This window comes from Nematolebias whitei, chromosome 8 (genome assembly GCF_014905685.2).
Source record: "Nematolebias whitei isolate Nwh7 chromosome 8, NemWhi1, whole genome shotgun sequence".
Taxonomy (NCBI): domain Eukaryota; kingdom Metazoa; phylum Chordata; class Actinopteri; order Cyprinodontiformes; family Rivulidae; genus Nematolebias; species Nematolebias whitei.
In genome coordinates, this window is record NC_056505.1 from 6256318 (window position 1) to 6267249 (window position 10932).

Here is a 10932-nt window from a genome sequence, read left to right on the forward strand (position 1 = left end):
TATATATATATAGATATATATATATATATATATATATATATGTGTGTGTGTTTTTAAAAAATCCCTTTAAGCCAAATATAATTTTGGAACCAAGGTAAATATTTTCTCTTAAATGTGACACTTTTAGATATTTTTACACCCATTTTTTTTTACTTATTCTGACTTTTTGTCAGCTCATTCAGTTTTCAACAGATACAAATGGATCATTTATACAATTCTGATATTTATGGATATATAGAAGTATATATTCTGATAAACATTTTCAGCTTTTATTGATCGCCTTTGATCTTTTCCAACTTTCACTGTCAAACTTACTCAAAGAACCTAAAACATACTTTTTGTTTGCAGCATTCAAATGTCCTTAAATAAAGCAAACCATAGATTTTTATTCATTTGTATTATATACAGTAATCTAAAAATTTAGAGCCTTTAAATTGAATCATGAGGCCTTGTGGTTAAATGTTTGTCTTCAGCTTCATTCCATTTCCTTTAAACCAAAACTATTATTTTGTTACAAACTGAATCAAAAATAAATGAAATCTGCAAAGTGCATGACGACAAAACAGGAAATAAACCAGAAAACACATAAAAGAAGACAAATGTGCATTAAAAAAAGAGATTCTTCCAATTGGTGTTAATTCTTTATTACTCATTTAAAGCAGAATCTGAACAAACGAATTCTGTCTTTATTGGCTTGTAATGGCGCCTTTTATCAAAAGGATAAAGGGCTTGGAAAAGGTCACGGTTTGTTAAACAAAATTAAAATGATACATTCCTGGAGAATTATGCAAATTATAATCCCCAAAAACGCCAACAAAAGGTGGTAACAAAGGCTCAGCAGCGGGGCGACAATAAAACCTTCAATCTGAGAGGAGAAAGTGAAGAAAGAAGCTGCAGGAGAAATGTTACTTTCACTCCAGCAAGTCAGAAAAATACTGAAATACTTCATTATCATCCTTTTTCTCCTCCTTCTGCAGGCTTGTCACCAAAACCCGAGGCCTTAACTCCTGCTGAAGGAGCCAAAAGTTCAATAAATAATTTAGTTTTTTTTTTTAATAAATATAAAAAGTGGCCCTCTGAAGGCCCTGACAGGAAAATCATCCAATCATGAGAAAAACAACGAGGAAAATGAGGATTGGTGATGTGAAAAAGTCAAAGTAATCGAATGAGCCACATGCAGAGAGCAGGAAGTGATTTTTCTATTTTTATTTTAGTTTTAAAAAATAAAGACGGAACCCTGGAGGAGAGCAGGAGCATCCAGCAACAGATGTCCAGGCACAATTCTCGGCTTGGATTTGAAATCTCACAAGAATTGCGTTTGGACAATCAGCAGCTAGAGCTCAAAAACAAACTCATAAATCTGAAAAACTTAACGAACCCAAAGGAAAATGTATTTTTTTTAAACTGAGTCTTTCTTGTTTGAGTCCACTCGACGCATCATCCAGACTCCGCAGTTTATCAGAAGTAATCCCAGAAAATCTGCAGCTCAGAAATCTAAAGAGAAATCACCTGAGAGGAGACAAACGGAGGAGTCCCAAACTCCTCAGCGCCATGTCCTCCTCCTCTCTGCACCTGTTACGACGCATCTGTCTCCTCCTCTTCCTCCTCCTGGAAAAAAAAAAAAAGAAGAAGAAGCTGCGTCTTTCCTCAAACCTGCCAGAAAAAAAGACTTCAGGTCCCGCAGGTTTGCCTGCTGCTCCTGCTGCTCCTGCTGCTCCTGGCCCCTCAGTTCCGGAGGAGAGAGGTGGAGGCTCCTCCAGCTGAAGGAGGCGGGCAGGGAGGCTGGATGCTCCCCCGGGCTGGATGCAGGGAGGTCGGGGTGCGAGCGGAGGGTCTTACCGCCTCAATCTCCTCCTCCTGCTCCTGCTGCTCCTCCTCCTCCTCCGGGCTGTGCGGAGGCCCCTTTTTCTGGGGCTCCTCCGACAATAAGCGCCGGCGCGTCCGTGGCACCGACAGAGAGGATCCGGAGTGGGCCGCTCCGCTCCTGGTACTGATGTTTGAATCAACACATACACACGCACGGCGGGGGGGAGGGAGGGAGGGAGGGGGGATGATAAATGCCCATTGTACCCGGAGGAGGGGGAGGGGGGAGGAGGAGAGGAGGAGTAATGAATCTGCACTGAGGGAGAGAGCAGCTGCCGATGAAGGAGAGAAACTCTTAAAGAAACAAGGAGCTCAGTTTCTCTTTTTATTTATTAATCAGAAACACGCACACTCACACGCACACATACAGATGGAGCTCGCGGAGACTTCCCTCACTGATGACGTGATGCTTGGAAAACAATCCAAACAACAACAATAAACAACAGGGTTACACAGACACTGTGACCCTGCACACACCAATAAATTAATAAATTAATAAATAGAAAAGAAATGAAATACTTGGAAAGTAGAATAAATTTGTACTTCTAATCTATAATTTACATTATTTTTACGTATCATCTAAAATAGCCCATGTAAAAATTAAACATTTTATAAATGTAAATTCCTTTTTTATATATATTTCAAGTTAATAATAATTTTTATTACCTAATTATTTTATTATTGGAAAATGCTTCATATTTATAAATGCATCCTTTCATGACACAAAATTAATTTTTGTACTGGAAATGAAATAAAAAAGGTGGAAAATGTATTTGATTTGTAAAGAATAAACCTTCGTGAAGAATATTTGCATTTCGAAACACAAATCTTTCAAATTAAATTCATTTTTCATTTATTTCAAGTGTTTTTATGTTGCAAAAACTGCTAAAATTTAAACATGTCCCAACAGATTGTTTTTTTTAGAGTTAAGTTATACAAAAACACCGTTGAGCAATCAGTATCTTACCTGCAGAAGACAGCAGTCAGTGAATTCTGCTGTTTCCTGCAGGTAAGATACTGACTGCTCATATACTACAAACGTCACCAAACACAAAATCTAACGATCTGCTTTTGATCTGATCTGTTAGCAGATCTTCTGCTCCTGCAGGCCTTGCACAATTAAAGTCGTTTCTAAAAAAAAAAATAAAAAAAAAGGCACGGCTGTCCTCTTCAGAGAGTGAACACTAAAGTAAGAAAAACTTAAAATGATTAGATTTTTGATCCAAATGTCCCAAACCTGAACAATTTTAGCAGAAAAGAGACACAAACATTAATTACTTATATCTTCTGCTGCAGGTGAAAGGTGTCCGATCGTGTCTGTTTGTCTGAGTGTCTGTTAGCAAAATATCTAATGAACCAATAAGCAGACCTGAGCGAACATTGACTTCATTGATTCAAGCTGGATGCTAAGGCTAACCAACCTTAGCCACAACAAAACGTGAGTTTAACAGATAAAAAAAGCTAAACTTTGGTCTGGTAGTAGCCGAGGGTCATACCCAACACGAACTCTGAGTGCCAACAAGTGCAAGATTTAATGATTCAAACGTTGCCACTAACAGATTAAAGTGATGGATTTATAAAACGGGTCTACCCGAGCTCTAATTTCTGACACGCAGCGATCAATTTTAAGAACCGGACGTCGGCGCGTCTGGCTCGGCCTCAGCTGACGTGTGTGCGGTGCCCGTGCAGACCCCCCATGGCGCAGAGGGGGGAGGTTTGTTAGGTGAGGGTCCCATCCCTGAATAAATTTCAGGTCTTCTCTAAAGGCCCGGGTGTCCAGCCTGCTGCTGACCTCTGACCCCTGCAGAAGAAAAGTTATTGAAGCCGCCTGTGAAGCCGAGGAGAGGCTGGGAAAGTGGCCTGATGGAGGCAGAGGGTCACAGCACAGAAAGGCGGAGGTTTTTGGAGGGTGGAGGTCCCCATCCTCCTCTCCGCTCTTGTCCACAAGTGTGTCCGTGCAGCCATTGTGACTCGGGGCTGCAGCAGGACAGAAGGCCCCCACACAATGTTTGCCCCCCTTTTGTTTCTCGCCTGCCTTTCTTCTTCCACCCTCCGTCCTGAGCTGCAGCCTCCTTTGTGCCGACGCTCCTCTTTCAGCCGCTTTCCTGTTTTCTGTCTCACCTCCCCCGCAGGAGTCCCGCGTCCCTCCGCACACCTCCTCTGCAGTGAGACCGTCAGGGATGCTGCTCGTTAAGGGCGACTAATTGATGTAGAAGTAATCAGTGTGACGATCGGAAGAGGAAATCAATGTTTCAAGTCAGAAGAGGAGCAGCCGCGAGGCTCAAATGAGGAGCAGGTCGTGAGGAGGAGCGCACGTTTGAGGGACGTGGACACGTGGAGCGTCTGAATCACAACCAGGAGACGAGCCTTCAGTGAACAGGGCTGTATTTCAGCTGGGATGACTCTCAGCTACTACCACACCACATTTCAGCTCCAGCTGTAACGTCAGTGGAAACTGAGCGATAGCTGAGGCGGCCATCTTAAACTGTGGCGTTTAATTAAAATCTGACAATCGGTTCATGAGATATTTTGCTAACAGACAGGGTTGATGGCATCAGTTACTGACAACGTTTTAAATAAACAGCTTAATGTGTCATGCTCTAAGTCAGCGCTGTGGTCGACTCTCAGCTTCTCCATATTTTACCTCAGCGTGTGTAAAACGGACACGTCCGCTTTCGGCCTGCTGTGGCGGCCATCTTGAATCCGTTTGACTACAAGTCATTCAGCTGTAGATGAAGATCCAACGGACACTTTCTGTTTTATTAAATCTGTTTGAGATGATTTGCTAACAGACAGGCAAAAGCATTCACCTTTGCCTTCAGCAGCGGATGATAAATAAATAAATAATTTAATTGCTTAAAATATATTTAAGCATCAAGTCATTTTCAATCTAATAATAAAGATCCAGTTTTGCCTGAAAGTATTTTTAAATATTAATCTGCAGCAGTGACTGGAAGACCCGTTTACTCGTTTTTTAATAATTAAAAATAAAGGAATTATACGTCTAGTATTCCTTTAAGGACTGCATATCACCCCCTCTGTTCTTGCTCAGACCAGTCTCACCTTGCACAAAGTGTGCAGGTGCAGTTAGATTGTAAAACCCGTGCAGGAAAAAGAAAAACAACACGATGACAGCCGGACTTTTACAGAAACATCAGTGCGTTTTTAACTCGTTTTTATTAAACAGCAGAAACCAGTGTCTCACAGACGTGTGCAGGAACACCTCGCGGTGCCAACCATCACAAAACTGTCTCTAAAAGTTTAGTTCTTCTGAAAACAGCAGCGGATTCAAAGTTTCCATGATTTGTTTTCAGCCCGAGTCAGATAAAATGCACATCGCCGTGGCAACCTGAAGAGCTCATCAGGAGCTTCTCCCGTTTGCCTTTATTTCCAAACACATCGGTAGATTCAGATGTTCGTAGGAGACAAAAGATGGGCAGCTTCAGTTTTTCTAAAAGTTGCACAGTCTAGTTTCTGCATCAACGAAAGAGGCCCGCCTCCTCCACTTCCTCCACCTCCTCCGCCTCCTCCGCCGCGGAAACGTTTGAAACGTCTCACATCGTCTTTCAGAGTTTAGAGTTCAGCGTCAGCTCTGAGCAGCTGGAACGGTTCCATCCGTTACCTGAGCCGCGCTGCTCCTCTGCCTCCCTGCAGGAGAGGAGGCAGACTGGGTGGAGTCAGGTGGGAGGAGCTGAGCGAGGAGGAGGTCCACACTCTGGACCAGAACAGAGTCCAGAGTCGTCTTCTCCTCAGACGTGAACCTGCTCAGAACGTGACGCTCCACAGACGTTTTCCCCGACGGCCGCCCTATCCCGACCCGCAGCCTGCGCATCACCTGCAGCAGCAGAAGAAGAAGACACACACTTCCTGTAGTCTGGACACAAAACACACTCCTTCCAGCCGAGAGCGAGCGAGAGAGCGAGAGAGAGACAGAGACAGACAGACAGACAGACAGACAGACAGACAGACAGACAGACAGACAGACTCACACACACACACACACACACACACACACACACACACACACACACACACACACACACACACACACACATCTGACAGCTGGTTCATGCAAACATACTTGACTTTTACTCTTTATAACTTTTATAGTTTGCGAGTGATTTCACTTTACCTAAAGTCTTTACCAAATAAAAAACTGTTTAGATCTCTTTAAATCTTTCAAAAAGTGTTCTCTGAAAATCTACTCCAGAGCTCTAACTTTGTGTTCTTTGGTTCCTTTTAGCCACCATCTTGTAATTATAGCTTTTAGCTACTGTTTTGCAAACTTTAGCTTTTAGCTCTGGTTTTGTATATTTTAGCTTAGCTATTGTTTAGCAAATTTTACCTTTGAGCTATTTTGCTAGACTTTTACTACAGATTAGCTAAGTTTAGTTTTTAGCTAGTTTTGCTATTTTCAGTTTAGCTACAGTCTCGTGAGATTGAGTTTTGAGCTACAGCTTTGTTAAGCTTAAGCCACAGTTTAGCAAATTTTAGCTTGTAGCTGTTTTACTAATAAGGTTATTACTACAGATTTGCCAAGTTTAGATTTTAGCTACTACTTGGTTAATTTTAAGCCACAGTTTCACAAATTTTAGCTTTGACAGTTTTGCTATTTTCAGCTTAAAGCTAGTCTTGTGAGACTGAGTTTTTAGCTACAACTTTGTCAAGCTTAAATCACAGTTTAGCAAATTTTAGCTTTTAGCTCTGGTTTTGTACATTTTAGCTTAGCTATAGTTCAGCAAATTTTAGCTTGTAGCGGTTTTGCAAATAAGGCTTTTACTACAGATTTGCCAAGTTTATGTTTTAGCTACTGCTTTGTTAATTTTAAGCCACAATTTAGCAAATTTTAGCGCTGAGCCATTTTACTAATCAGGCTTTTAATACAGATAAGCTACGTTTAGTTTTTAGCTACAAGTTTGCCATTTTCAGATTATAGCTACAGTCTTGTGAGATTGAGTTTTAAGCACCCGTTTGTTAATTTTACCCCACAGATTTGCTAATTTTAGCTTTTTAGCTCTGGTTTTGCAAAGTTTAGTTTTTGCAGATATTAGCTGTTAGTTTTTGTTAATCATACAGTTTTGCTACTCTGGTTAATTTTAGCTTTTAGCTACAGTTTTGTTGGGTTAGCTTTTAGCTACTATGCTGCTAATTTTGACTTAGACTTTCTAACTTCAGGTTTTAGTTAGTTTGGCTAATTTAAGCTTTAGGCTACAGTTTAGGTAATTTTAGCTTTTTGCTATGGTTTTGCTAATTTTTGTTTTTAATTAAGTTTTTGCTTATTTTAATTTTCTTTTCTGCAAGTTTTAACTTTAACAAATCAATAAAATAAAAAAAAACTTTAGCCAAGTCATTCAGCTCTTAGTGTTCTCACAGGATTTGTGCAGAAAATGTAATTCCTCAAATTCTACATTTAAACTAATTTACAAGAAAACGTTAACAGACGTGTGAAGTTCACTCGTCTCGACTTTTCCTTCAACATGTTCATGAAAATACTTCCTCTTTAAAGGAGTTTCTGTTTTATTTTACAAAAGCACAATACAAAAAGGTGGATTACAAACACGGAGGTCAAAATTCAGAGAAAGTTATAAATCAAGGAACAAAGTTTAAATCCAACGTGCACCAACAGTGTGTTGAGTTTCTTACGTCGGTCTGAAGACAGTCCACACACGAGCGCACTCCGTTGTGACCTCTGTGAGGAAGAAGAAAAGTTCAAACGTTTTATCAAAAGTCTCAACTCTCTCTTTTGCTCAGTCTCGTTCAACTCCCAGAGAGTGAGACCACAAGACAGAACTCCTCCATCCAGAGAGAAGAAGTGAACATTTCTCAAAGATCTCCAGTTTAGTTTAGTTGCAAAGTAACAGCAGATGCTTCTACATTAACATCATCTCTCACATCCTCAAAGTTCTTCCACTTTCTGTACCAAGTTTATCGTTTTGGCACATTTTTAGGAAAATGAAGAGAGTCCACCTCTCGGGTCCCCAGACACAAAAGAAACTCGCCTGGCGCTTCCTCCATGCTTGAGGGCAATTTTCCCCAGAGGTTTGTCCAGTTCGTCGTGGACCAGCAGGACGTCTTCAGGTTGGACGCCGTATTTAGCAGCTGGAAACAACAACAACCAACAATCAGCTCAACGGACTGACGTGTCTGAGAGGACGAGGTTCAGGCTGAACTACTTATAAAACAACACTTTACTGTTAATGGAAGAAAAGAAGCTGGTTTTTAGATCAGGCACGGTTAAAGATGTAAGAACAAATTAAATTCAAACAGAGGAACACGACACAAATCAGGTCTTTTTGGTTACTTTTCTACAAAAGCACATTTAGTCACCATGCGGTTCTTTTCAGACAGAAAACCCAAACAAGTCGCTCGACTCCAGCACGAAAACGTCCTTTGACAGAGATGAGCTCACCTGCTTTGGCCACAGACACTCCGTTGACGTTCATCAGCAGCTTGGGACGGAGCAGAACCACATCAGTGTCCTGGACCTTGGACAGGATGACCTCACCGGACACGTGCCGGTCACCGCGCCAACGGTCGGACACACCGAGCCGGGCGGCGAGCGCGCCGAGCACCGCCATCCCAACGCTGTGTCTGGTCTCCTCCATCCCCCGGTTCCCCAGCCCCACCACCTGACGGACACACGAGAACAGAGGCTTAATTCTGCAGCCGAGCAGAACCTCGGTGCAGCTGAGGTTTCACTCGGCCGATGAAACGACACATTACTGTCGTTTCCCTGTTTCTAATATTCTACACGTCTACATTGTTTATTTAGCCATTCACATTTCAAATATTCAGCTGATTCAGGTGACGGGTGCTGTGACTTCGGGTTTTTGAAACTAATTTTTCAAAATGTTTAGCGCTTTACAAAGATTTCCCCCTCAGAAATAGTTAAGAGATCTTTTTAGTTTCTTCAGAAACGTTGTTGTGTAAAATCTGCTTCAGCGTTCTGGCTCTGTTTTTGTCTTCCAAAGCTTTTCAGGTATTTAGCTACATTTAGCTTTTAGCTACTGCTATATCTAGTTTCAGCTACCTTTTTGTTAATTTTAGCTTGTAGCTTGCCATTTGAAACATTAAGCAAGCATTTTGCTACTTTTAGTTAAGTTGTTGATACATTTCTATTCTTGTCTTTTATGCTACTTTTAGCTTTGAGGTACATTTTTGCTAAACTTAGTCTTTTGTTATGTTATTATTGGGCTGCATTTAACTTTTAGCTAGTCTTTTGCTCCTTTAAGCTGCTTAAAATCTTTTGATACTTTTAGCTTTTAGGAACACTTCTGCTACTTTGAGCATTTTGCTAAACTTTTGCTACTTTTAATGAACCATTTTGGCTTCTTTAGCTTTAACAAGTTTTTGGCTTTTTCAGTACTATTTTTGAACAGAATTTATTTTTTTAGGTTTAAAGCTTAAATGTGAGATAGACCCAAATTTAGTTTTTATACTCTGAATTTGGGGGGAAGAAATTTAAAGCAAAGTTAGGTACAATATGTAATATTTAAATGTGAAATATTAAAAAAGAATAATAAAAACAGAAGCTCTGGGATGAATAGTGGTGTAAGAGAAAACGGCTGTTTAGCCCATTAAATGCAGCTTATTTATCTTTATCTATTTAACTTGACCATTTCAGAGATTACATTGAAATATCTTTAAAAAAAAAAGACATTTATTTTATTTCATACTTGTACTGATCACCTAACAAGTGCTAATAACAGCTAAAAGTCAAATTCTTAGTTTAGAAATGACTGAGGTTATATGATAATAATAATAATATAATGAGGCTGTATGAGCAAAATATTCAATTCAATTCAGTACATTATGTTTAAAACACTGGCATAAACTATTTTTTACTGATGCATAAAGACATTTTAGGTCTAAAAATGGAAACTTCCCAAGATAAAGGGAAAATAAAGTTCACTAAAAGAATTATAAAATGACACCAAACCACTCACCTGTTTAACATTTGTCCAGGTGGACTGACACATATATTATAGATTAAACTCTTAAATTACACTACCTAACTGAATGAATATTTAGCCGGAAATAAAAGGGGTAATATTAAACTCGGAAAATATTTAAAGATTTTTATATTGAGACAGTTATTGTGGACAAACCTTCAACTATTCTTAAATTCCTCGGTCTTTGGCCGAGGTTTGGTGGGAGCTAACTAATGCTACTTAAAACGCAGTACACTGCATGAAACCTATAAATAAATAAATATCTCCCAGTTGATTGTGCTCCAGGATGTGTGATGGTCTAAACTCACCAGTTTTCTGCGTCCATGTGAGTGAATCTCCGCTTCGAAGCCCGTGATCGACGGAGCAAATGGCTGGCTCATCAAAACTCGGTTTACGACTCTCGTTAAAACTCGTCGCATTGTGGCAAAGTTCAATATCTGATAGAAAAAATATAAAACATATGAAACCAATTTGCTACTAAAGGAGTCCCTTTTCATTCGGCGTATAAATCAGTGTTTATTAAAAATGTTAAATTAAAAAATTAAAATAATGAAGCTACGGTGCGATTTTAACAAAAAGAGAGATAAACTACACCTTAACTTGTACTTTTTAACCTATGTTTACAGCAACCGCAGGCAGAGTTTAGTGTAGAAAAACTAAAACATCATAGTAACAACATAATATAGTTAACATGTCTATGGTTTGAATATTATATTCGTGTTCTTCCTTCCTGCCTTGACCTTCTGTTTCCGTCAGTGAGCAAAGCAGCACATTTACCTTCCCTATGTGGCCACAGCGCCCCCTGCCGGAAAGGATGTGGAACTGCAGTTCATTCATTTAAACCAAAAAATCGTTATTAACAGTACTCCATCCATCATCCATCATCCATCCATCCATCCATCCGTCCGTCCGTCCATCCATCCATCCATCCATCCATCCATCCATCCATCCATCCATCCATCCATCCATCCATCCATCATTCATCCATCCTTCATCCATCCATCCATCCATCATCCATCCATCCATCCATCCATCCATCCATCCATCCATCCATCCATCCATCCATCCTTCATCCATCCATCTATCCATCCTCCATCCATCCATTCATCCATCATCC

General features: G+C 40.2%; 1 protein-coding gene across 1 annotated transcript; it reads right to left on the reverse strand.

The window, feature by feature from the left end:
- Positions 1-5399: 5399 nt before the first annotated feature.
- On the reverse strand, positions 5400-10322 carry ptrh1 (peptidyl-tRNA hydrolase 1 homolog). The gene is made up of 5 exons (XM_037680176.1): positions 10124-10322; positions 8273-8492; positions 7863-7962; positions 7507-7552; positions 5400-5698 (listed from the first exon to the last, which is right to left on the reverse strand). The coding sequence occupies exons 1-5, from the start codon at positions 10310-10312 to the stop codon at positions 5450-5452; spliced, it is 804 nt and encodes a 267-aa protein (XP_037536104.1). The 5' UTR covers positions 10313-10322; the 3' UTR covers positions 5400-5449.
- Between the last annotated feature and the right edge of the window lie 610 nt (positions 10323-10932).

Excerpts from the sequence above, each read along its gene's own strand:
- ptrh1 (XM_037680176.1), bottom strand. The coding sequence starts at position 10,312 with ATGAAAAGGGACTCCTTTAGTAGCAAATTGGTTTCATATGTTTTATAT. Across the intron at positions 8,493-10,123 it reads CACATGGACGCAGAAAACTG|GTGGTGGGGCTGGGGAACCG; the intron begins GTGAGTTTAGAC and ends TGTGTCCGTCAG. Across the intron at positions 7,553-7,862 it reads AAGCATGGAGGAAGCGCCAG|AGGTCACAACGGAGTGCGCT; the intron begins GCGAGTTTCTTT and ends TCTTCCTCACAG.